The following is a 27,714-nucleotide window of genomic DNA, read 5'->3' as shown; positions in this document are numbered from 1 at the left end:
CCGAGCATATTAGCATGCTCTACAAAAAGCTCACTATCATAGAATCCCTACGTTGTGTAAATAAGCCCTTTGGCCCAACAAGTCCACACCGACCCTCAAAGCGTCCTACCCAGATCCAACCTCCTTTAACCCACTTAACCTACATGTCCCTGAGTACAAGGGCAATTTAACATGGCCAATCCATTTGGCCTGCACATTATTGGACTGTGGGAGGAAAACGGAGCACTCAGAGGAAACCTGCACAGACACAGGGAGAATGTGCATACCTCACGCAGTTGCCTAGGTTGGAATCAAACCTGGGTGCCTGGTACTGTGAGGCAGCAGTGGTAACCACTGAGCTACCGTGCCACACTGCCCTCCATATTCTTCTCCTGCATGAAGTACTCATTTATGTTATCACCTACATCCTCAACTTCCCAGCACAAGATCCCTCCTTTATCATTGAGTGACTCTACCTTCTCCTGAGTTGTGCTTTTTTTTTAATGAATGTATTGGGTGCCTTAAAATTCCTCTTATACTTCCTGCAGAGATCCTGTCAGGGACACTAGATTGCTCTCTGATCTCCGACATAAGGCAGGAGGAGTGCACCACTGCCATAACTGCTATCTCAGCCCCTTTACACTAAGAAAAAGAATATCACCTTGCTTGCCTTATTCACTGAAGCCCAGTATTCACCTGCGGCGACACTAATACTAACTTAACTTGAAATGTAATCTTTACCAAGTGACCAAATACCCTCTGGGCTACAACAACTTCCTAACAGCCTGTCTCAATATGTCTCCACTTGCTTTTGGTTTGAGGAGGGAAGGATGGAAACACTATAGGAATGTTTGGGGCTTACCATTACTTGAGACCGGGTTCGTACTTCACTCCATTGATCAATTGTGGTGACTGTGCTGACTTCTCCCAGCAGACCCCTCTGCGAATTCTCTCTGGTGTCCGCTATTGCCGTCTTCCACCTGTCTCTTCTTCTGTCTGTCTCCCTCTTGCTCGCCATCTCTCTCTCTCTCACACACAGTCTATCTCTCCGGGCAGATTTGGGTTTAAGGGGCATTGTCACGGCCAAATGAAAGGGACCAGGTGGACGGGCCATGGGGGAAGACTCGTGATAAGTTCACCCCTGGTGTTACCCAGCCTCCTGCTTAACAGCAGTCGTTTGTGGTGCCACAGACCTCTCTGCTGCTGCTGCTGCTATTTTCCTGTGAGAGGCAATCACCCACAACAGTGTCCAAAATAGTATACTTTTTTGAGAGGGGCAGAGCCACAGAAGACTCATGTACTGCCTACATGCCTCTCCTGGCGGTCACCCATTCACCTGCCTGAACCTGTTTAATGCTGATGTCATTAACCTTCACTCCGCCAATTTCACACTTTCACCCCAGGATCGGTCTTATCTTCATTTGTAACTATCTTAAAACTTGTGGAATTATGATCATTGCTCAAAAATCCCTCCCCACTGAAACTTTGCTCATTCCGAAAGACGAGGTCCAGGACAGGCCCTTCCCTCGTTGTCCAATCTATGTAGAACATAGGACAATACAGCACAGTACAGGCACTTCGGCCCACGATGGTGTGCTGAACTTTAACCCTAATCCGAAGTCGATCTAACCTCAACCCCTTCATTATACGATCATCCAAATGCTTATCTAATAAGTGCTTAAGTGCCCCCAATGATGCTGACTCCACGACCCGCTCGAGCAATACATTCCAAGCCCTAACCACTGTCAGAGTAAACAACTTACATCTGGTATCTCCCCAATATCTACCTCCACTCACTTTAAAACTATGCCCCCTTGGAATAGCTACCTCCACTCTAAGAAAAATTCTTTGGCTGTCCCCTCTATCTATACCTTTCCCAGAACTGGACATATCATGTCCATTATTGAGGAGAAGCTGCGAATGGGGAAAAGGAGATAAGCTCACAATGGATCCCAAATCCAAACCGTAACCAATGCATGAAAAATGAAACCTGGGGTGAAATCACAGAAGGATTCAGCCAATTGGCCTATCTCAAACCTACCCCATTATTCAATGAGTGTGTAATTGTTCTCCAATGGGGTCTCGACCAGAGAATGCTGAGAGCTTGAGTAGCTGTGAGATGGGGACTCAGGCACCTCCCACCGTGACCGGATTCCAGGTTTCAACCCAAGTATGAACTGATCAATCAAATAGAGGAACTCTGGGGATGTGATGTGGGAGAATGGGGTTGCAGTGATAAGTGAATGCTCCAGTGGTATGGGATCAAATTTCAACATGGCCTTTGGAATGGAATTTGAAACCACTTCATAAATCTGCAATATATACCAAATCTCATTAACAAATCTGCTCAACAGTCCATTAATTGGTGTAAATTCCAAATTGGGTTCACTCATATCCTTGCAGGCAAGGAAATATGCTATTGTTCCTCGGTTTGACCTACATGTGACCCCAGACTGCCCACTCTGGTGTGAGTGGGAATTTTTCTCTTAATCCCAGCGACATGAGTCTGTGGAATTTCTTCCCAGGGATAACAGTTGTTTGGGGAGGGGAGAGACAAAAGTCATGATCCAACAAAACTTGGAGAAAACACAAGGAGGCGATCAGTGTCATAGAGGTGTACAGTACAGGAAAAGACCTTTCAGCCCATTGTGTCTGTGCTGCTGAGAAACAAACCACCTCACCATTCTAAACCCACTCCCCAGGACTTCGCCCAAAGCTTGACATTGTGAGTGCATATCTAAATAATTCTTCTTTTGTATTAGGGCTTCTTACAGGCAGTGAGTTTCAGATCCCCACCACCGTCTGGGTGAAAACATTTTTCTCCATATTCCCTCGAAACCTCCGGCACATTCTCTCAAATGTTTGCACCCCACACACCCTGGTACTTGATCTTTCCATCAAGGGGAAATGTTTCTTTCAATCTCCCCTATCTCTGCCGAGCATTAATTTATACATCTTAATCAAGTACCCTCTCAATATCCTCTGTCCTGTGGAAAACAACCCAAATCTGTCTTCAATAACTGGATCTGTCTATCCCAGGCAGAATCCTGCAAAATCTCCTTCACACCTTCACTAGTGCAATCACATTCCTCCTATAATGTGTATTACGGGACTGCATACTCTTGCTGTGTGTCCCTGAACAATGCTTTTTCACAATTCTACCATTACCTCCCTGCCCCTAAACTCAATGCCTTGGCAAAAAAAAACCCTGTGCAAAGTATCCCTTGTTAACTACTTCTTCTCTTTATCCTACTCAATAAATAGGCTGATTGACCCGCACCCAAGCTCCCTCCAATTCTCAGTGCTGCACCCTGGCCAACCATCCATCATGTGCTTCCTTCCCTGTCCTCCTGCACAATTGCAACACTCCACACTCAACACTCTTAAGGTCAGCTTCAGAGTTCATGGGTCTCACTGACCAGACCTGTACTGTGCACACCAGCAAACTCCCAGACAGCGTCTCTCTACTGAGGAAGACCATGATCCCTGTGGAGGATTGAGGCAACTGCCATGTATGCCTTTGACAGAATATCACACACTCAAATAGTGGATGGATGCTGAATAATGGGAGTTTTTAAAGGTTGGAATCCACAACCGCACTTGAATCTGACTGCTCTGCACAAATGTCGGATTATGCAGCAAAAATAACAGAATTTTGTCTCAATAGTGAGAGGTTGCAGAGCTCTGAGATGCAGAGAGATCCAGGAGACTTCACGCATAAGACCATCAGACATAGGAGCAGAAATTAGACCTTTCAGCCCATTGAGTCTGCTCCACCATTTAATATGGCTGATAAGATTCTCAAACCCATTTTCCAACAATCTCTCGGTAACCCTTGATCCCCTTGACAATCAAGAACATATCTAACTCTATCTTAAATATGGTCAATGATTCACAAATCTCATTATGAAAAAGTTTATCCTTATCTCCATTTTAAAGGCTCTTCCCTTTACTCTAAGGCTGTGCCCTCAGATCCAAGGTTTTCCTGCCAATGGAAACATCCTCCCAACGTCCACTCTCTCCAGGCTGTTCAGCATTCCTTAAGTTCCAATTAGGATGCCCTTTATTCTTCTCAACTCTACCGAGTATAGACACAGAGTGCTCAAACATTCTCGTATGTTAAGCCTTTCATTCCTGGAATCATTCACATGAACCTCCTCTGGAAGCTCTCCAGGCCTGATACATCCTTCCTGAGGTATGAGGCTCAAAATTGCTCACAATGTGGTCTGACTAGACCTTTATAAAGCCTCAGAGATATATCCCTGCTTTTATATTCCAGTCCTCTCCAAATAAATGCGAAAATTGTATTTACCTTCCTAACTACCGACTGAACATGCAAGTTCACCTGAAGAGACTCCCACGTCCTTTTGCACCTTAGATTTCTGAATATTCTCCCCATTTAGAACTGTCTATGCCACTATTCGTCCGACCAAAGTGTACAGCCTCACAACTTCCCATGTTGTATTCCATCTGCTACTTCTTTGCCCACTCACCAAACCTGTCAAACCTTCAGCAGCTTCCCCTCCACTTCAATACTACCTGTTCCTCTTCCTGTCTTTATATCATCAGCAAATTTTGCCAGAATGCCCTCAGTTCCTTCATCTGAATCAATAATGTATAAAGTGAAAGGCTGCGGTCCCTGCACTGACCCTTGTGGAATGCAACTTGCGAGTGTCTGCCATCCTGAGAAAGACAATTTTATCCCATTCCCTGCTTTCTGCCAGATAGCCAATCTTCTCTCCATACTATCACCTTGCCTCGAACACCATGGGCCCTGGTTTTACTCAGCAGCCTCCTGCGCAGCATCTTATCAAAGTTCTTCTTGAATTCCAGGGAGATAACATCAACTGGCTCTCCTTGGTCTACCCTGCTTGTTAACTCCTCAAAGAATTTTAAAAGATTTGTCAGTCATGACCTCCCCTTGATGAAACCACTTGCTGCATTTTCACATGCAGTTACAAGTATTCAGAAAGCTCATCCATTTTTCTTCAGAAGGATCCAGACCTGAAATGTCAGCTTTCCTGCTCCTCTGATGTTGCTTGGCCTGCTGTGTGCATCCAGCACCATACCTTGCCGTCTCACATCTCTCGCTCAACCTGGTTTTGCATTGCATAGAATCTTCTACAGTGTCTTGTAAATCTTGACCCCCGGTGGGGTCTCTCGATTCTGCGCTCAGTCAATGAACACTTGCAGTCGGTCTGGCTGTTTAAGACTTCACTCTTTATTTCTTCATTCAGCCGGGTACAGATCGTCCTGAAAACACAGAAGTTGAGCACTTCGGTGTTCCTCCGAGGAGGTGCACACACAACTTAATACAAAGACATTTTTATACTTTTCTTAAAGCAGGGTACATGGCATGATCGCATAATGTATTCAAGCAATTACCAATCAATACATGATATTGCTTCATTGACAGTTACCTAATCCAATAGTATTAACTAGTAAACAAGTTATGTCACAATGCTTAGGTTACTTTTTGTCTTGCCATTCAGCACCATAACATTTGCTACTGAAGGTCAGCTAGAATGGTTTGTCCTGCATTATCTTGTTATTACTGCATTATTTGTGCAGCTCCAGCAAAACTCAGAGTTCCCAGGCTAAAAGAGCAGCTCTAGCAAAATTTACAGTTTCTAGGCTAGAAGCCATTGTTTTGCTAACTTGCACCAAGAAGCCATCTTGTGCCTGTATCCAAGTTTCAGATTCTCATCCAACCATCAAAAATGAACAATTATCATAGGGGACACAATGCATTGTAAGAAAAATCCTCACCACAGCTCAACATATCAGATTGAACTATCTGGGAAGTCTGCTATTACCATCCTGTTTATTAGTCAAAATCAAAAATCACGCGACACCAGGTTACAATCCAACAGGTTTATTTGAAGACATCAGCTTATTTACAAACCTGTTGCAGGATAAGCTGGTGTTGTGTGACTTTTGACTCTGTCTATCCCAGTTCAACACTGGCAACTCTACATCCTGATCAAAATGAACAGGAAAAAGTTGAAATAGAAGTTGAATGTGAGAAAATGTGAAGTTGTTCTGTTTGGAAGCAAGAGCAACAGAACAGAGTATTATTTTAATGGAGAAAGACTGCAGAAATTTTGAATACAAGGGGACTTGCGGGGACATGTACACAAAACACACAGAGACCAGAAGACCATAAGACATAGGAGTGGAAGTAAGGCCATTTAGCCCATCGGGTCCACTCTGCCATTTAATCATGGCTGATGGGCATGTCAACTCCACTTACCCGAACTCTCCCCGTAGCCCTTAATTCCTTGCGAGATCAAGAATTTATCAATCTCAGCCTTGAAGACACGTAACGTCCCAGCCTCCACTGTGCTCCGTGGCAATGAACTCCACAGGCCCACCACTCTCTGGCTGAAGAAATGTCTCCTCATTTCCTTTCTAAATTGACCCCCTCTAATTCTCAGGCTGTGCCCACGGGTCCTCGTCTCCCAGCCTAATGGAAACAACTTCCCAGCATCCACCCTTTCTAAGACATGCATTATCTTGTAAGTTTCTATTAGATCTCCCCTCAACCTTCTAAACTCTAATGAATACAATTCCAGGATCCTCAGCCATTCATCGTATGTTAGGTCTACAATTCCAGGGATCATCCAAGTAACTGTCAATGAAGCAATATCATGTATTGATTGGTAATTGTTTGAATGTACTGTGCGATCACGCCATGTACCCTGCTTTAAGAAAAGTATAAAAATGTCTTTGTATTAGCCTGTGGTGTGCAGCTCCTCCCAGGAATACAGAAGTGCTCAACTTCTGTGTTTCCGGATGATCTGTAGCCGGCTGTATGAAGAAATAAAGAGTAATGTCTTAAACAGCCAGACCGATTGCCAGTGTTCATTGACTGACTGTGGAACCGAGAGACCCTGTCGGACGTCGAGATTTTCATAAAGACCGAGGTAAAGTAATTAAGTTCTTCAGCTATTTCCTTATCTCCCATCACTAGCTTTCCAGCATCAATTTGGAGCGGCCCAGTGTCTACTTTTGCCTCTCGTTTTTTTCTCATGTATTGAAAGAAACTTTTACTATCATTTCTAATATTACTGGCTAGCCTACCTTCATATTTGATCCTTTCCTTCCTTATTTCTCTCTTTGTTCTCCTCTGTTTGTTTTTTTAGCCTTCCCAATCTTCTGATTTCCCAGTGCTCTTGGCCACTTTATAGGCTGTCTCTTTTTCTTTGATACATTTCCTGACTTTCTTTGTCAGCCATGGCTGTCTAATCCCCCCCCTGGATAATCTTCCTTTCCTTTGGGATGAACCTCTGTACTGTGTCCTCAATTACACCCAGAAACTCCTGCCATTGTTGCTCTACTGTCTTCCCCGCTAGGCTCTGCTTCCAGTTGATTTTCATCAGTTCCTCTCTCATGCCCCTGTAATTACCTTTATTTAACTGTAACACCATTACATCCGATTTTGCCTTCTCTCTTTCAAACTACAGACTGAACTCTACCATATTATGATTGCTGCCTCCTAAGTGTTCCCTTACTTTAAGATCTTTTATAAAGTCTGGCTCATTACATTGCACTAAGTTCAGAAATGCCTGCTCCCTTGTGGGCTCCATCACAAGCTGTTCCAAAAAGCCATCCTGTAAACATTCCATGAATTCCCTTTCTTTGCATCCACCGGCAATATTATTCACCAAGTCCACCTGCATATTGAAGTCCCCCATGATCACCGTGACCATCCCTTTCTGACATGCCCTATCCATTTCCCGGTGCATCTTGCGCCCCGGTCCTGATCACTGTTAGGAGGTCTGTACATAACTCTCATTATGGTTTTTTTGCCTTTGTGGTTCCACAACTCCACCCACACAGACTCCACAACATCTGACCCTATGTCATTCAGTGCTGTAGATTTAGTTTCATTCTTAACTAACAAGGCAACCCCATCCGCTCTGCCCACCTCCCTGTCTTTTTGATAAGTTGTAAATCCCTTCAAGTTTAACTGCCAGTCCTGAAACCCCTGAAACCATGTCTCTGTGATGCCGACCACATCATAATCATTCAAGATCTTTCGTGTCATTATTTCATCTACTTTGTTACGAATACTACAAGCATTTAGGTAAAGTGCCTTAATGCTAACTTTCTTATCATTATTAGAGATATTGGAGATCATAAGACGTCCTCAGTTATCCTTCCTTTTTGCTGCATTCCTCGCCTGCCTGGAGCTGAAACCCACCTGTGCACATGCTATCCTGTTGCTTATCTTTCCATTTAACTCCATACTCCCTGTCGCTTTCGTTTTCCCTTCCCCCTGACTCAGAAGTTTAAAGCCCTACTGACCACCCTATTTATCCTTTTCGCTAGAACACTGGTTCCAGATTGGTTCAGGTGGAGACCGTCCCAACGGTACAGATCCCCCCGGTTTCAAAACTGCTGCCAATGCCCCATGAAATGGAATCCCTCTTTCCCACATCACTCCCTTAGCCACGTGTTTACTCTCATAACTTTCTTATCCGTACGTCAATACGCACGTGGCTCGTGCAGTAATCCGGAGATTATGACCCTTGAGGACCTGTACTTCAATTTCCTTCCCAGCGCTCGATAATCCCTGAACAGGCCCTCTACCCTAGCTTTGCCGATGTTGTTAGTCCCAACGTGGACCACAACGACTGGGTCCTCCCGCTCCTGTTTCAATATCCTTTCAAGCCGGTTGGAGATGTCCTGCACCCTGGCACCGGGCAGGCAACACATTGTGCGGGACTCCCGATCTGGCTTGCATGGCATACCATTTGTCCCCCTAATTGCATAATCCCCTGTAACAGCTACTTGTCATTTTGCTCCCCACCTCTTGAATGGCCTTCTGCACCATGATGCCGTGGTCAGTTGTCTCATCCTGTCCACAGCCCTTTCCCTCATCCGTACAGGGAGCAAGAATCTCATACCTGTTGGACAAGGCCAAGGGCTGATGCTCCTACACTCCTCAGCTCAGAATCCCCCTATCTGCCTCACTTACAGTCACACTGTTGGACCCTGTTGTCCCTGCACACTTAGTGAATTTGAATTACTTAATCTACCGGGTGTGAATGCCTCCTGAAACAGGTAACTCTACCCCTCCCAGATGTGGCGCAGAGTTAGAAGCTCAGATTCCAGACCTCACTTTTTTATGAACAGTAGATTCCCTGCAGTCTGCCCAGCTCCTGCTGCTCTCTGTAGTAAAAAGGACAACTGGCTTTGAGGTAAGTGCTTAAAGAGCAATCACTTAGCTTCCCAACATCCTCTCTGCTCCGAACTCACTGCCGCCCAGCTCCTGCCGCTCACTGCTGTAAAAAGCTAGCAGATAATCATGAAAGCTAATGCAATGTTGGCAGAACTTCAAGGGGGTTGGAGTATAAGAGGAGGGAAGTCTTTCTGCAAAAGTGAAAAATGCTGCTGAGATAAGAAGTTGTAACATTTCATTGGAGCCAGATCAGAAATGTTCACAAGGATGATCCCAGTATGGAAGAATTGGCTGTGCAGCAAGGATTAAACAGATTACTACTGTACTCACTGGAGTTTAGAGGAACGAGAGGCAATCACGTGAAGAGTGTTAACAGAGTGCTGTACAGAGAATATTTCCCCTAACGGGAGAGTCTCAGAATAAAAGGCACTTGTCACAGAATGAAGGAGGGCCAAGTGAAGATTGAGATGAGGAGAAATTTCTTCTCTCAGAGAGTCGTGAGTCTTTGGAACTCTTCGTCACAGAGAGCTGTGGGGGCTTTTCAGTAAATAGCGGAACCAAGGCATCAGAGTAAAGACAGGAGAGTGGATGTGTCTGCAGGTTTGGCCCCCTTACTTAATCATGAGGGAGACCGGAATATCTGGAGTTAGATGAATTCAGTAATATCCAAGGAAATTCCAAAATGCTTAAAGGGATTGACAGTAAGTGCAGGAAGGATATTTCTCTGGCCCTGTGGGTGAGTATGCAAGAATCTTCTCAGAATAAAGGACAATCCATTTAGGACTGAGATGAGGAGAAATCTCTTCATTGAGAGGATGATGAATTTTCAAAACATTGTGCCCCAGACAACATATGGAAGCTCTACCATCAAGGCAGAGATTGGTAGATTTCAAGTTACTAATGACATCACGGCACATGGAAATGTACATGAATGGCCATGATTTGGAACTGCGTAGATGGTTTGATGAGAGTGGAAGTGTAGTGCGGTATGTTCTGTGCTGTCAGCTGAAGGAGGCTAAACAGGCCAGACATCTCCTTGCCGTCTGAACAACTGCTCACCACTTCATTTTCATCAGCTCACCCGGTGTGTCATGCTTCAGGCTTCCCCTGTCATCTTACGCAATGGCTTTCAATTTATGCACTGACCTGCAAATACATGGTCCATTCACTCCCTCGCTTAAACAGCTTCTGTGTTCAGAAATCGTGTACATCAGGATAACAGAAAGCAAGGTTCTGAGGAGAACACGTATTATGTGGGGCAGTACAGGATCATAGTGAGACCAACCCCATACCATTAGACTGTGATCCCCCTGGCTCTGGTCACCTCCCCCCCCCCGGTAATCAGAAACATCCTTCCTGTGTTTACCCTGTCTCGTCCAGTTAGAATGATGGGTTTCTGTGAGATGGCTCCCTCATTCTTCAAAACGCCAGTAAATATAATCCTCACCAATCAAGCCTCTCATCATACATCAATCCTGCCATCCAAGGGATCAGTGCACTCCCTCAATCGTCAGAACATCCTTCCTCGGAGAATTATCAAATCAGCCTTGGATTGTATTGAATGATGGAGCAGACCAGACGGTTAAAAACGCCTACTTCTGCTCTGATGGTCTTCTCTAGCTTTGGGCTGCAGATTAGAGACTGTCACATCAGGCACAGAGCCCAGAATATTGGTTTAATTTTGTTTTTTTCTAACTGTACGTTAGCTTTTGGAAATGAATCCTTTGCACAAGCTGCCTCCTGATGGCAACAGTTCACAGCCTCACCAGCAGGAATGCACTCAAGGGCCACATTTTACAACCTGGGCTTTTATGTGCTCTTGTGGTTTTAGGTATCTTTTTAATCAATAAAGCTGCCATGAATTTCGGAGAAGGGCAAAATCGTTTGCCCCGAAAATCAGGCTGATTGAGCCGAGTTGGCGAATCATGGCAGTGTATTAGATTGTGAGCTGTTGTGACCACTGTACAAAATAACTGAACAGGATAGGGCTTGTGGAAAAACGTCATTCAGAAATGATTGTCAGCTCCAAATTCATCCAGTTTTGGTGTGATCATCGCTAAGCCCTGTTCGGCTGATGATGTTTAATTAAATGTGAATAAAACTATTTTTTTTGGAAAGTAATCTTGGTGAGTGGATGGATCGTATTTCGGAAGATTTTAATACTGTTGAAGTTTGCACAGAGGTGTTTTTGGTTTGTATTCCACACCGCAATATGTCTGTTCTGTGATGTTTCTTCTCTAACCTTATCAGAGCCAATCTGAATCAAACTTCAAAGCTATACTCCTGCATATTCCCGATCATCGATCATCCCCTTGATCATCAAGACTCTACCTCTGCCTTACAAATATTTATATATTCTGCATTGGCTCGATTTTGAGGATAGGAATTCCAAAGTCTCACAGGTGCCCAAGAAAATATAACTATTTCCTCACCTCTGCTCTGCTGTAAATGTGCGCGCCATCATTTTTAAATGCTGTCACCCCTAGTTCTAGATTCTCTTGACAAGAGGAAACATCCTTTTCCTATCCATCCAGTCACATTCCCTCAGGATCCTGTATATTTCAATTTACTTGCCTCTGACTGTTCTAAACTCTTGAGAACACAGGCTCAGCCCTGTCCAGCTTTTCATCAAAAGGCCATCCACTCGTTCTCGGTCTTAGTCCAGTAGACCTTCTCTGAACTGTTCCCAGTGTATTAACATATTTCTGTAAGTATGGGAACCAGTACTGTACACAGTACTCCAGATGCAGTCACATCACTGCCCTTTATAACTGATCCATGACCTCCTTATGCTTGCTTTTACATGTGGTGGATATGGGTTCAATTGAAGCACTCGAGAGGTCATTGGATGGTCATTTGGAAAGTTTAGTTTACAGGGATATGACATTCCCCAAATTAGTCCCTTCCTGCAAGGCCCTGACTTATCCTGAATAAAAACTGAAAGAACTGCGGATGCTGTCGATCAGAACAAAAACAGAAGTTGCTGGGAGCTCAGCAGATCTGGCAGCATCCGTGAAGTAAAAGTCAGAGTTAACGTTTTGGGTCCGGTGACCCTTCCTCAGAACAGGCATTGACTGTTTGTAGCTATATTTAAACATAAGCAGCTGTTTCCAAAATGCTCTTCCACCGAGAGGTCAGCCACATGGCCAGGCTCGTTAGCCAATACAAGGTCCAGTATGGCCACTCCTCTCCTTAGACTATCCTCATACTGTTTCAAGAAACCCTCTTGGATGCACCTCACAAATTCTGTATTGCCTTGCTCTGACAGAGCCCCAGTCAATACTGGGGAAGTTAAGGCCACCCACAGTAACAACCCCTGAATTTACTGCTTCTTTTCACAATCTGCTCACATATTTGTTCCTCAGTCTTTCAGTGGCTGTTGGAGGGCCTACAGGATAATCATATCAGGGTGACTGCACCTCTCTTATTTTTGAGCTCTACTCATATTGCCTCAATGGACTCACAAAACGTGGTGGATGTTTCACAAGCAGCAGTTTTTGATGGATCACTTTTTAGTTTTAAATCTGATGTAAATTTTTGTTCAGCAAAGGTAATAATGGGATATGGGCGTAAGGAAGTTATGTGGAGTAGGATCACAGATCAGCCGTGATCCCATCGAAGGACAAAACACACTTGAGATCAGAATGGTCGACTCCTGTTGTGGAAATTATGAGGTTTCTTTTCCCAGGGTGGAAGGGTCAATTACGAGGGGGACACAGGCTCAAGATGCTAGCGGGCAAGTTTCAAAGAGAAGTACGAAGCAAGTTTCTCACATCAAGCAAGATGAGTGCCTCAAACACACTGCCGGAGGAGATGGCGGAAGCAGACACAATAGCAGATTTCAAGAAGCACTTGGACAAATACATGAACAGGAAAGGAATAGAGGGTTACAGATCCCGTAAGTGAACACAGTTTTGGTAAGGAAGGGTGCCACTTAGAGGGCCAAAGGGCCTGTTCCTGTGCTTCATTTCTCTTTGTTCTTTGCCTGTTCTAAAATAAAGATTCCCCTACACTAACCTCATGAAACACATCAAGGACAGGTATGGAGGGGTTCAATCGAGAGTAAAGCTCTCTACTCTGTCCCCATTGAACTCTCCAAGGACAGGTCCAACATGCTTGCAGAATCAGAGTAGAGCTCCCTCTAAACTGCCCCCATCAAACTCTCCAAGGAAATATAAAGCATTGCATTTGATGCAGAATAAATCTCCCTCAATAATGTCCCAGTCATAATTTTAAAGGGCTGATGTAATCTGAGGAGAGATACAGATTTACACTCACTCTCAACAATGTCCTTCTGACCCCATCCTCACGAGATACACACACATGCAGGCACACATACTCACACTTAGACACACGCATTCAAAATTTTCGACTGTGACAGACAGGGTCAAAATAACAACAATTCAAAATTCTCCACAAAAACAGAACTACGGCCGAAATTCGACCCTAAGTTTTTTGTTTACTTCTGTCTGTCCTGCTCTGATTCCTGAGCAGATTCTGGATTCTAATTACCCACATGAACAGTCATCCTAATCCCACACCTGCTTCCAAACACGGCATGTGATTCTCACGTGGAGCATAATGCAGGAGCCTCTCAGTTGAGTGTGAGTGTCTTTGTGTGTCTGCGTCTGTGTCCTCGGCCATGTTTCATTTATGCATTGAGTCTGGTATCTTTTAAGTTATTCATCATTACTGACTGTGTCACCAAATAATAGATGACAACTGATGGGTTGCCAGGAGCAATTGGATGAGGGAAGTGGGGAAGTTTGACTGTGATTGTACAGGGGACATGGACACCATGAATTAACTCAAAAAGACAAATGAATTAATGCGGCAACGTACAGATATTCCAGGTTGAAAGAGAGAGACAGACAGATACACACTGACCAAGGGAGACAGAGAAACACAAGAACATTTGGACGTCATCCTCATTCCTATTCGACCTTGAGAAGGTAATATTGAGAACGACTTATTGAGTCGCTGCTCTCGAATAAACTAATCTTACTGGAGAAACATAATGTGGCAAATTAAACTGCAGCTTTTTCACTTCCTGCTCAAGTATAAAATTCATCAAGCGTTACATTTAGTGGGAGTGAGTTACATTCTGAAATGTGATCAAGGGGTTTAGGTTAATTTACATTCAGAGTAACAGCTACCAGAGTAACAGGTAGATTCACAATAACCAAAAATGGAGAGTGAGTTCCAGACTGGAATATATTCGAGAGTTCCAGGGTGGACTATGTACAGATAGCTGGAAGCGATTTACATAATGAAAATGTATGAAGGTTTTTGGGGTGGTTTACATACAGAATAACTGGTACTCAGAAGTGTACACATTAGAATCTAATTGAGGGTTTTAGTGTGGTTTATATGTCAAATAACAGACACTCAAGAGTGAGCTATGGACTGGAATCAAATTGAAAGTTTCAGGGTGTTTTTTGCACAGACTCACAGATACCCAGGAGTGAATTACATACTAGAATCTAACTGAAGCAAAGTAAGTTGGATACAGAGTAAAGCTCCCTTAAGATTGTCCTCAACATAAACTTCTAGGACAGGCATATAGGTACAAATCTTCCTCTATGTGACCAGAGAATTATTGTCTTCCATCTGCTGCTGTACTGCATTGTGTGTGTCACAGTGTCAACTCTGAAGCATTTCTGGATTCATTGGAATGTAGAAGAATGAGGAAGGATATTATAAAAACAAATAAAATCATGATGGGACTGGATAGGTTAGAATCAGGAAGTATGTTCCCAATGTTGGGGAAGTCCACAACAGTCAAAGAATAAGAAGTAAGCCATTCAGGACTGAGACGTGGAAGAATTTCTTCACTCAGTGAATTTTGAACCTGTGGACTTTTCTCCCGGGATGTTTCAGGCAGCAGTTGGGGACATTTCATTCGATAGATTCAAGAGGGAGCTGGATGTGTCACAGTATTCTTATTGTGCAGAAACAGGCCCTTCAGCCCAACAATTCCACACCAACCCTCAGAGCATCCCACCCAAACCCATCCCCCTGTTCCCCACCTAATCTACACATCCATGATCACGATGTGCAATTCAGCATGGCCAATCCACTTGAACTGCACATCTTTGAGCTGTGGGAGGAAACCGGAGCATCCAGAGGAAACCCACACAGACATGGGGAGAATGTACAAACTCCACACAGACAGTCGCCCGAGGCTGTGATCAAACTTGGGCCCCTGGGCGCTTTGAGGCAGCAGCGCGAGCTACCGTGCTGTCCTTTGAGGCTAACAGTATCCAGGGGTATGGGGAGAGGGTGGAATGAGATATGGAGATTGCATGATCAGCCATGACTGTATTGAATGGTGCTGCAGGCTCAAAGGGCCTGAATGGCCTCACCCTGCAGCTATTTTCTATGCTTTCATATTTCTATATCTGGGTTTATAACACTCTCTGTCTTTGAAATTACACCTCCCCATTCACTCAATATCACTGAATAAACTTCAGAATAGCTCAAGTACCCGTACAACACTTTGGAACAACGTTAAGAAAAGTGATTTATAAATGACCATCCATCAGTTTCAATGATGATATTCAGTGTGTCTCCTTTCTAAATTTATGCTGCCCACAAATCACACAGAAAAGAAACAAACAGTGAATTTGCACAGTTGAGTGATGGAGCAACGGACCTGCATAGCAGTGGGCCTACACAGCGGTGGGGACAAGCAGTGAACCTGCACAGTGGTGGGACAGATAGTGAACCTGCACTGACTGCTCTGTGGCATAGCAGTAAAACTGCACATCTATGTGAACCACCTGTGAGCCAGCACAGCTGTGTGAAGGAGCATAGGACGTGCACTGCTATGTGACAGAGCAGTGAACACACACAGATATGTGACAGAGTGGTAAGCCTACACAGATATGTGACAAAGCGGTGAACCCACACAGATATGTGATTAAGGGGTGAGCCTCCACAGCTATGTGACAGACCAGTGAACTGACACAGATATATGACAGAGCAGTGAACCAACACAGATAACCTGGTGTCACATGATTTCTGACCTTGCCCACCCCAGTCCAAAACTAACCTCCATCCCTGGAGGGAAGCTCTGGCTGCTGTTGTTATACCGTTACAGGAACATCCAGAGAATCTGCAGAACAGGTGCAATGGATATCATCAGTTCAGCAAGTGGGAAAGGCTCCAGATTGGTGCAAACTGGTCACCTGACAATTACTGGTTAACCCCATCATGTCCCAACAGATTTAGAGCAGTGGGAATTTCCACATAGTTAACCCTTTCCCAATGACAGAGGAGTTGAAAACCTTCTGTCTGGTTAGGATTAATACCGCTGAGCCAAGCAAAGTGCACCTGATTAACTAAGAATTTATAAGGTGCAAACTCTTAATTTTTAGAATAGTGGGAACTTAGATGACAGCGAACCAGGGTAGAAAGTACTCAGCGGCACATTGAATAATTCCAGCCGAAGGAGTTAATTGTAAATTTAAGACATATCAGAAGAGGACAAACAAATAGAATATGTAGCTTCTCACATTGATGCTGCCAGTGTCACAGATGGCCCCATATGCAGGAAGTGCTCCCAGCTGTTGAAGCTGGAGTTTGGGTTTCAGACCTTAAACAGGTTTGGAGACAATGTAGCACACCCTTGAGGCTGAGAGCTAAGTGGGGAGCACATTTAGAGAGATTGTCACACTGAGGATCAAGGGACTAGAGGAAAGAAGGGAAAGGGTAACCACCAGACAGTCCAGAGGGAACAGGCAGGTAGTGCAGGAGTTCCTGGGATGCCAATAACTAACCAGTATTCCATTTTGGAATGATATGAGTGCTGATACCTCTGAGGAGTGCGGTCAGAGCCAAGCTTTTGGCAGCACAAGCAGTTTGAGTGTACAGCAAGGAGGAAGAAAAAAAAAGAGCAATAGTGACATACAGACATGTCTCACGTCCCCAAAAACACTCCCAGAGATCCAGGCAGCTAAAGCCCTCCCATCTTGCACCGATTCTCAAGCCATATCAGTCCTACTTTCCTATTTCAATACCCAGAAGCATGTGGCACCAGGAGTCATCTGAAGATTCTGATCATTGAGGTCCTGCTTTTTAAACTACTGCCTAGCTCCCCGAATACTTGATACCAGGCCTCATTCCTCATGCTGCCCACATGACTGGTACCACATTGTTACCAAAATGTACCGTGAACTCAAACTCATCACCCTATCCTTTCAGGATGCCCTGAAGTAGTTCAATGACATCCCCAGCCTGGTACTAGGGAGGCAATAGAGTTTACTGGAGTCATGACTTTGACCACAGAAACACCTGGCTGCTCTCCGACTAAAGAGTCACTGTTGCTCTTCTTTCCCCCAAAATGAGGACAACACCCAGCCAAGACTGGATGAACAGCAGCTCACATTGCTGTGGGTTTTACAACAGGAAATTGTCAGGACTCAGACAAATTTGTAAATGCTCTCTGCCCACAGTGGGAAGTACCAGAGGCCTGGAGGATGGATAATGTGATCCTTTCTGTCAAGAAGGGTGTTCAAGGTGAATCAGGAAATTACAGCCTGGTGAGTTGGTTGTGCCAAACAAATTTGTTGGAGCCTTTCATAAATGTGATCAAGTGTATGGATGTGGGAAGTTCAGTTGAGTTAGTTTCATACAGATTTTAGCAAAGCCTTTGACAAGGTCCAACAGGGGAAACTGATTAAGAAGATGGAAGCGCATGGCATTCAGGGAAACCTAGTGAGATAGATCAGAAACTGGCTTAGTCATGGGACACAAAGGGGAGAGGAAGAAGGCTTTTCAAGAAGGCTGACTGGAGGTTGATGTTCAGCAGTGTACCACAAGGATCAGGACTGGGGCCCTTATTATTTGTTAACATTCCTCCCACACTTTCATCTGTATAGTTTATGACTATGTTAAGCAAGTTTGCATATGACACCAACATTGGTTGGGTGGTTAATTGTGAAGAAGATGGTAGTAATGTGCAGGATGTTTTAGAAGGGTTGGTCAGATAGGCAGAGAAGTGGCAGTTTGTATTTAACCTTGATAAGTGCAAGGTGATTCAATTTGGAAGAAACAGGAAATTGAGAGAGTATTTAATGAATGGCAGGAATCTGAGTAGCTTAGAGAAACAGAAGGATTTTCAGGTACTTATATCCGAATTATACCCATGAAGTCAGCAGAGTACGACAATGCGATAGTTAAGAAAGCAGATGGGACACTTGCTTTAATTAGATGTAGCACTGAGTACAAGAGCAAGGAGGTAATGTTAAGAGTTGTACAGAGCATTGATCAGGCCACAACTGGAGAATTGGTGCATTTCTAGTCTCCTCACTGCAGGAAGATTTAATACAGGGGTTACAAAGGAGATTCACCAGGATGTTGCTTCGGATGGAGAGAGTGAGCTACAAAGAGAGGTTAGATAGGCTTGCATTGTTTTCTGTAAAGCAGAGAAGACCGAAGGGGTCACATAACTGAGGGATGATGAGGCCATTAACAGAGTGAATGGAGACCAGCTTCTCCTCTTGATTGAGGAGGTCAATTGAGAGGGGGCATAGTTTTAGGGTAAGATTCAGAGAGGACTTGAGAAAAAGCTTTTTCACTGAGGGTGATTGGAATCCTCAATGAACTGCCTGGAAAAGTAGTGGAGGCCGAAAACCTTACAACCTGTAAAAATATTTGGATTAGCACTTGAAATATCATAACACTCAAGGATACCAGCAAAGTTCAATCAGGGATTAATCAGCTTTATTGTTAATGGTGTCAGGGCAGACTTGATGGACTGAAGGGCCTTTTTTGCTTTGTATGGCTTTATGACACAGCTCAGGAACACCACTATGATATGGACCAGTCTCCTTCCATTGACACCCTCATCTGCTTAGCTGAACTTGTCCTCACCTTTCACAACTTCTCCTTCAATTCCTCCCACTTCCTACAGACAAAGGGGGTGGCCATGGGTACCTGCATGGGTTCAGTCTACCTGCCTCTTTGTAGGATACGTGGAACAATCCCTCTTCTGAAGCTGCACTGGCCCTATCTACCACCTCTTCCTCCGTTACATCCATGACTGCATCAGTGCAGTCACGTGCTCCCACAGGAAACTCAAACAGTTCATTCACTTCACTAACACCTTCCACCCCAACCTTAAGTTCACCTGGACCATCTCTGATACCTCTCTCTCCTTCCTTGACCTCTCTGTTTTCATCTCAGGCAACCGCCTGGAAACCGATATCCATTTCAAGCCTACCGATTCTCACATCTAACTAGAATACACCTCCTCTCACCCACCTTCCTGCAAAAGTGCCATCCCCTATTCCCAATTCCTTTGCCTCTGCTGCATCTGCTCCTGAGATGAGGCATTTCACTCCCTGACATCCCAGAAATCCTGTTTCAAAAGGGCCACAACTTCCCCTCCACAGTGTTTGAAAGCTCCCTTGACCGTATCTCTTGCATTTCCCGCAACTCATCCCTCACACCCACTACATGCAATAACAACAAAAGAGAATCACCCTCACCCTCACGTACCACCTCACCAACCTCCAGATCCAATGCATCATCTTCTGGCACTCCACCATCTGCAGTCTGACTCCAATACCGAAGACATTTTCCCCACCCTGATCTGCTTTCCGGAGGGACCACTCGCACCAATGTTGCCTGAGTTTTGCAGGAACAGAATCTCATATTTCACTTGGGAACCCTGCAGCCCAATGGTATCAATGTGGACTTCACATGCTTCAAAATCACCCCTTCCTCAGCCGCATCCCAAAGCTGGCCCAGCTCATCCCCGCCTCTCTAACCTGTCCTTCCTCCCACCTATCCACTCAACCCACTGCAAGCCCCACCCCCACCTTCTACCTTCCAGCAACATCCCACTTCCTTGACCTGTCCGTTCTCCCTGGGCTGATCTATTCCCTCCCTAATTCCCCACCTACACTTACCTTTACTGGCTCCACCTTCACCTCTTTGACCTGTCTGTTTCCTCTCCATCTATCTTCTCCTTTGTCCACCTTCTATCCGCCTCCCCCTTGAAATTTATTTCAGAATCCCCTTCCCCTCCCCCATTTAAAGACGAAGGGTCTTGACCCGAAACATCAGTTTTCCTGCTCCTCTGATGCTGTTGACCTGCTGTTTTCATTCAGTTCTGCACCTTGTTGCCACTATGAAACGGCTTGTTTGCCATGGGGAAAGACAGTGTGCTGAGTAGCTGCTTTATAAACTGGAATGCTTATGATGTGCTGTTACATTTCTCCAAATTTGTCAGATGATCTGCAATCCAGCTACGCATACAGCTTGGCACTGAAATCTCAGTGATATTGACAAAAAAGAATCCTCTCGTCTTCTCCCATTTGAATAAAAGGGTCTGGTAGCCTCTGAGCTTGTGCCTTGAGGCAATGGTTTGAATAAAACATGAATTCAGGCAGACTCAGTAAACCACGCATTCCTCCGTGACAGTCATCAACAGAGCACTGGTGGCTGCCGGGGAATACAGTTAACTCCATTACAGCACTTGGCACCTTGATGATGTGTGCCAAAGGGTCTGTCAGAATTCTGCAGCCTTTCACTGGAGTGACGCTTTCACCAAGATTTAAGGTGACGTCCCTAGTGCCAGGTTCTTAGATGGGGTAGAATTTGTTTGGTGCAGCCAGGAACGATTCTTGGAACAATACCAGGAAAGCTGCCACCCAGTTGGATAGAGTTGTTAAGAAGGTGTGTGGTGTTTTAGCTTCCATTAACAGAGTAATTGAGGTGAAGAGCTGTGAAATTACGTTCCAGCTATACAAAACCCTGGTTCGGCCACATCTGGAGTATTGTGTCCAGTTCTGTTGGCTTCATTACAAGAAAGAAGTGGAAACATTGGAAAAGGTGCAGATGAGATTCACCAGGATGTTACCTGGAATGGAGGGAAGGTCTTACGAGGAAGGGTTGAGACAGCTAGAGCCTTTCTCGTTAGAATGATGAAAGATGAGAGGTGACTTGATAAAGGTGTACAAAATGATCGGAGGAAAAGATACAGGGGACAGCCAGAGGCATTTTCTTAGAGTGGAGGTAGCTATTACGAGGGGGTATCCTTTTAAAGTGAGTGCAGGTAGATACAGGGGAGATGTCAGAGACAGGTTCTTTACTCAGAGAGTGGTAGGGGTATGGAATGCATTGCCAGAGCGGGTAGTGGAGTCGGCCTCAATAGGGGCATTTAAGCAGCTATTAAATAGGCATGTGGATGATCGTATTGGGAAGGTGTGGAGGTTAAGTAGACCTTATGCTTGGGGTAAAAGTTTGGTACATCCTGGGCCGAAGGACAGTACTATGCTGTGCTGTTCTATGTTCTATATAGATCATACAACTAGGGGAGGGGCAGTGCTGGACTTTGTCTTGAGGCATGAGCAAAGTTTCAGTGGGGAGGCATTTTCGAGCAATGATCATAATTCCACAAGTTTTAAGATAGTTACAAATAAGGATAAGACTGGTCCTGGGGTGAAAGTGTTAAATTGGCAGGGTGACGGTTAATGGCATCAGTATTACACAGGTTCAGGCAGGTGAATGGGTGACCACCAGGAGAGGTTGTCAGGCAGTACATGAGTCTTCTGTGGCTCTGCCCCTCTCAAAAAAGTAAATTATTTTGGACACTGTTGTTGGGGACAGCCTCTCACAGGAAAATAGCAGCAGCAGCAGCAGAGAAGTTTGTGGCACCACAAACGATTGCTGTTAAACGGGAGTCTGGGTAACACCAGGGGTGAACTTATCACGAGTCTTCACCCACTGCCCGTCCACCTGGTCCCTTTCATTTGGCCGTGACAACGTCCTTTTAACCCAAATCTGTCCTTTTCCTACCACGAGCCAACAACTGAGAAGAACTCAGGCACCCAAGCTCTGAGTCACCCACTGTGCTCACAGTTAAGGAAGGGCTGGGTTTGTCATTTGACGCAGCCAGAATGTCCCGCTTGATGGAAAAAATGAAATCCACATATCCTTGAAATCTGAAACAAGAACGGAGATTGTCTGAGAGAGAAGTCAGTCTGTGTTACAGCATCAATGGAGAGAGAGGTTGCACGAGAGAGATAGAGAGAGACAGAGAGAGTGAGAGACAGACAGAAAGAGATACAGACGGAAGATGGCAATAGAGGATACTAGAGGGACTTCGATGAGAAGCTTGCTGGGAGACGTTAGCACAGTCACCATAATTGATCAATGGAGTGAAGGAAGAACCCGGTGTCAAGTCCTGGTAAGTCCCAAACATTCCTTTGTGTTTCCATCGTTCCCTCCTGAAACCAAAAGGAAGTGGAGAGAGATATTGAGACAGGCTGTCAGGAACCTAGTTGCAGCCCAAAGGGTACCACGTCAGTTTGTAAAGATCACATTTTCAGTTAAGTTTGTATTAGTGCAGCCTCAGGTGAATACTGGGCTTCAGTGAACCAGGCGAGCAATGTAAGATTCTTTTTCTTAGTGTAAAGGGTGTGCTCCTCCTGCCTGATGTCGGAGCTCAGGGAGCAATCTAGTGTCCCTGACAGGATCTCTGCAGAAGTTGAAGTGGAATGCTGAGGCACTCTATACATTCATTACAAAAAATATAACTCGGGAGAAGGTAGGGCCACTAAAGGGTAAAGAAGGGAACTTGTGCTGCGAGGTAGATGATGTGGTGATAACATAAATGAGAACTTCATGCAGGAGAAGGATATGGAGGGCAGTGAGGCACGGTGGTTCATTGGTTACCACTGCTGCCTCACAGCACCAGGGGCCCAGGTTTGATTCCACCCCAGGTGAATGTCGGTGTGTAGTTTGCACATTCTTCCACTGTCAGTGTGTCTTTCCTCTGAGTGTTTCTCCCACAGCCCAATGATGTGCAGACGAGATGGATTGGCCATGCTAAATTGCCCATAGAGCACAGGGACATGTAGGTTAGGTGAGTGACAGGGAGGTAGATCTGGGTGGGATTCTTTATGGTTTGTTGTGGACTTGTTGGGCCAAAGGGCCTGTTTCCACAATGTGGGGATTCTATGATAGTGAGCTTTGTGTGGATCATGCTAATATGCTTGGGCATTTTGAGATGATGGAAGAATAGATGTTCGGGCTATTGAAGAGTATTCAGGTGGATAAGTCTCCAGTCCCGATGGCATCGACCCCAAGTTGTTGAGAGAGTTTAAAGCGGAGATTGCTGGGGCCTTGACCAAGATCTTTATGTCCTCGCTAGCCACTGGAGAGGTCCCAAAGGACTGGTGAGGAAATTAATGTTGTTCCTCTGTTCAAGGCAAATAGGGATAATCCAGGAATATACAGACCGGTGAGTCTCACGTCGGTGGTTTGGAAGCTCTTGGAGATAATTCTTAGGATAGGATTTACACGCATTTGGAAAATCATGGCCTGTTAGGGACGGTCAGCATGGCTTTCTGCAATGCATGTCATGTCTTGTTAACTTGGTTGAATTTTGCGAGGAGGTGACAAAGGTGATTGATGAAGGTAGAGCAGTGTATATTGTCTACATGGATTTTAGTGAGGCTTTCAACAAAGTCCCTCATGGTACGCTCACCCAGAAGGTACAGATGCATGGGATCCACGGTGACTTGGCCACGTGGATTGCGAATTTGTGGAGGAAAAGAAACAGAAGCTTTTGGAAAAGGTCAGAGGGTCTCACAGCATCTGTGAAGAAAATAATCAGAGTTAATGTTTCGGATCCAGTGACCCTTCATCAGGGAATGGTGGAGGGTTGTTTTTCAGGCTGGACGCTCTATGACTAACGGTGTTCTGTACGCATGTGTCCTGGGTCCTCTGCTGTTTATGATGTCGATGAAGGTGCGTGGGTATGTAAGTTGGTGGATGAGACAACGATGGTGAACATAAACAAAATTGCTGGAAAAGTTCAGCAGGTCTGGCATCATCTATGAAGGGAAGAACAGATTGGTGAAATTTTGGATAGTGTGGGAGGTTGTTAGTTGCAGAAATGGGCAGAGAAATGGCAGGTGGTGTTTAATCCATGTAAGTGTGAGGTGCTGTACTTTGGGAGATCAAATGTGAAGGAAAACTCTCCAGTTAATGACAGAGTCCTGAACAGTATTGATGTACAGAGGCTTCTTGGAGTTCAAATTTATAGCTCCCTGAAAGTGGTCACCTAAGTAGATAGTGAGATAACACAGTGTGAAGAAGGGTCCTGACCCGAAATGTCAAGCTTTCCTGCCCCTCTAATGCTGCTTGGCCTGCTGTGTTCATCCGGCTTCACACCGTGTTATCTCAGATTCTTCAGCATCAGCAGTTCCTACTGTCTCTGTTTAAAAGTCAAAGGTCAGTACCGTGTTTATCACCCACAAACTAGACGACATTTCCTTATGTTGTGTTCACTCATGAGTCGTATGTCTGTTACTGAACCTAAAGGGATAGTGCACAATATTCTTCCAATGCTCTCTGAACTTAGGATGCGTGATGACATAAATCACAGTGTTTGTGCAGCAACTCAGCATCTGCAGCATGTAGCCCAGATCCATTACAAACAGAGGCAGATAGACTGACTCATATCCCAAATGTTTCATTCTCCAATTGATGGAATACACCATTGATACTGACCACAATAGAATGAAATTCCCTGAGATAAGAAACAATAAAATGATGGAATTCTTTCGACTCTTCAACACTGGGTCTTTGGCACTCTTTCTGTTGCTCTGCTGATGGAGTCTCCTGCGGGATCTGCTGGTCACTGCAATGTGTCTAACCGTTAAAACATTGAAAAGCAGAATGAGAATAAAGGCAACTCCTGGTGTTAGGACGTAATGACAGAACTCAATTGCTCCCCAGACTGGAGAAAATTTCAGTTCATTTTTCACCCAACAAAACCAGGGTCTGCTCCTGATATAATATCGATGAGTAAACAGAAAATACCAAAAAATGTTCTTCACACAGCTCAATCCAGTCACTGTTGCCAGAACCATGGCTGTTGTTTTCACTTTGCAATATTTACTTCTCAGATTTGGGCAACAAATAGCAACAAATCGATCAAAGGTGAAAGTGACGGTGAACCAGACAGAACAGTCAGTGGCTGCATATAGCAGGACAGCGTGGATATTACACACAGGGATACCTTCTAAGAAATGATGCTCTTCCAAATAGACAAATGGAATGTGTCGCAATATGAGCTCAAAGATAATGACTAGGAGATCTGCTATTGCCATGGCTACCAGGTAGTGAGAGACACATCGGGAGAGACCACACTTTTCCTGGGACAGGATCACAATTGTTATTACGTTGGCTGTGAGGAAAGCAAACAATGAAGTTATAGTTTGTGCTTGGAACAATGTTACCAGTTTTATTGATTGAGATGTACAAATGGCATTTTCCATCCGTTCCTGTCACAGAAGTTTGCATCAGTGTTCAGTTTATTTGGTGGATGCAACGATTGTTATTGCATAAATTGACCATGTAATGGAAATATAAGATGAGGTAAAAATTGCTTTGAACTGATTTGTTCATGACTGTTACAATACATTATGCCCCACAATGGAAATCACAGAAATGTAGCTTGAATTGACTGTAAATGAATTTTGGAAATGGGTAAGATCTAAGAGATGCTGCCCTCATGTAAACACATGATGGAACCAATTGTCAAACAATGGTGTTTGTCAATGCAAGCAAGGATTCTAGTATTAATCGATCAAATACCTTGAATGAATAGAGATGAGGTAGTGGAGGAATGGATACTGAGTCAGTGAACACTCAGAAAGACACCAAGGTAGCCAGGGTTACAGATCTAACAGCTGGACCTAACAAAAGCAAGAAGCAGTAAAGATGGGAGAGTAAATTTCAAGCACAGTAACGCCCTTATCTACGGTTGGCAGAATGAACAAGACAGAGGAAGGAAAATAAAAGCAGCAAAACACCACAATTTATAGAAATACAAAAGACTTACCAGGCACAGCAACAATTGCGAGAATTGGATAATAAATGAATTGCACAATCCGAAGGACCATTAGAATGCGGATTTTCAGTGGCTTCCGATCAAAAGTAGCAGAAAGAGAATTCAACATCTCAATGAAACCCCTTCCCAATGTTTTCCCATTCCCATCGACTGTTCTCACATTTTCAACCATTGACAAAACATTCCAATCTGTTGTTGTAACATTCCATTCATTTGTTCTTAGATTCAGATCCAGTGTTGTATTGTTCCAATCCATCATTGCCAGATTCCAATACATTGTTGCATCATTCTAATCTATTACTCTCCGGTTGTAAACTGTGATCTGTCCTCTCTCTCTCTCTCTCTCTCTCTCACTGGTGTCCCAGATCTCTGTCAGTGTCACGGCTGTCTCTCCCACTGACTCTGAGAGGTCAAATTGATCAATGCTCCTTCTAAGTAGATGTAGTACACCCTGCAGCAACACAATTAGGATCCATGGGGACTCACATTAGTGACAGTTATTAAACAAACAGTTACTCTTTCCATCCTGTCTCCTGTGTGCCGGAGAAACACGATGTAATTACCCAGGTGATTTCAGAGGTTAGCTGAGGAAAAAGTGATGTCATTAATGAATGTACAGGCTGTAAAATGGGATTTGTGGCTAGAGTCTGAGCATGACAAATGTTGATCTCTGTTTAAGAGAGGGAGTGAATGGACCATGTAATTTCAGGTCAGAGCATGAATTGAAAGCCATAGTGTAAGGTGACAGGGGAAGCCTGAAGCATGACACACTGGGTGAGCTGATGAAAATAAAGTGGTGAGCAGTTGTTCAGACGGCAAGGAGATGTCTAGTCTGTTTAGCCTCCTTCAGCACAGAACCTACCCCACCACACCTCCACCCTTATCAAACCATCTCCGCAGTTCCAAATCATGGCCATTCATGTACATTTCCATGTGCTTTGATGTCATCAGTAACTTGAAATCTACCAATCTCTGCCTTGATGGTGGAGTTTCCACAAGTTGCCTGGGGCACAGCATTTCAAAAATTCATCATCCTCTCAGTGAAGAGGTTCCTCCTCATCGCAGTCCTAAATGGATCGTCCTTTATTCTGAGAAGGTTCTCCGGTACTCACCCACAGGGCCAGAGAAATATCCTTCCTGCACTTACTGTCGATCGTTTAAGCATTTTGGAATTTTCTTGAATATGACTGAATTCATCTAACTCCAGATACTTCAGTCTCCCTCAACATTAGGTAATGGGGCCAAACCTGTATACATATCCACTGTAAGATAATAAAATGTGAGGCTGGATGAACACAGCAGGCCAAGCAGCATCTCAGGAGCACAAAAGCTGACGTTTCGGGCCGAGACCCTTGTGCTCCTGAGATGCTGCTTGGCCTGCTGTGTTCATCCAGCCTCACATTTTATTATCTTGGAATTCTCCAGCATCTGCAGTTCCCATTATCTCTGATACTACATATCCACTGTCCTGCCTTGATTCTCATACCTTGATTCCCATATGTACTAAAAGCTATTTCAGCATTAAATATACACAAGGGTTCAGCCCCCACAGCTCTCTGTGACAATGAGTACCAAAGAAACACCACCCTCTGAGAGAAGAAATTTCCCCTCATCTCAGTCTTCAATTGGTACCCCTTCATTATGAGACCAAGCCCTTTATTCTTGGACTCTCCCG

The 27,714-nt window shown here is 44.5% G+C and overlaps 1 protein-coding gene across 3 annotated transcripts in view; it reads right to left on the bottom strand.

The window, feature by feature from the left end:
- The window catches only part of LOC132210851 (probable G-protein coupled receptor 139), a 46,457-nt gene extending 20,030 nt beyond the window's left edge, over positions 1-26,427 (bottom strand). The window contains exons 1-2 of one of the 3 annotated variants that reach the window (XM_059653523.1): positions 26,031-26,427; positions 18,897-25,373 (exon numbers count right to left, since the gene is read on the bottom strand). In XM_059653523.1, coding sequence (XP_059509506.1) covers positions 24,469-25,373; positions 26,031-26,316 — 1,191 coding nt within the window. In that variant the 5' untranslated portion in view covers positions 26,317-26,427 and the 3' untranslated portion in view covers positions 18,897-24,468. Of the gene's footprint in view, positions 1-16,220; positions 16,311-18,896; positions 25,374-26,030 lie in introns of those variants that run through there. The other 2 variants (XR_009447023.1, XR_009447024.1) reach the window with 2 other exon arrangements.
- Positions 26,428-27,714: the final 1,287 nt, after the last annotated feature.

This window comes from Stegostoma tigrinum, chromosome 21 (genome assembly GCF_030684315.1).
Source record: "Stegostoma tigrinum isolate sSteTig4 chromosome 21, sSteTig4.hap1, whole genome shotgun sequence".
Lineage (NCBI taxonomy): Eukaryota > Metazoa > Chordata > Chondrichthyes > Orectolobiformes > Stegostomatidae > Stegostoma > Stegostoma tigrinum.
The sequence above is the reverse complement of the archived record's forward strand: the minus strand, read 5'-3'. Positions and strand labels throughout refer to the sequence as shown.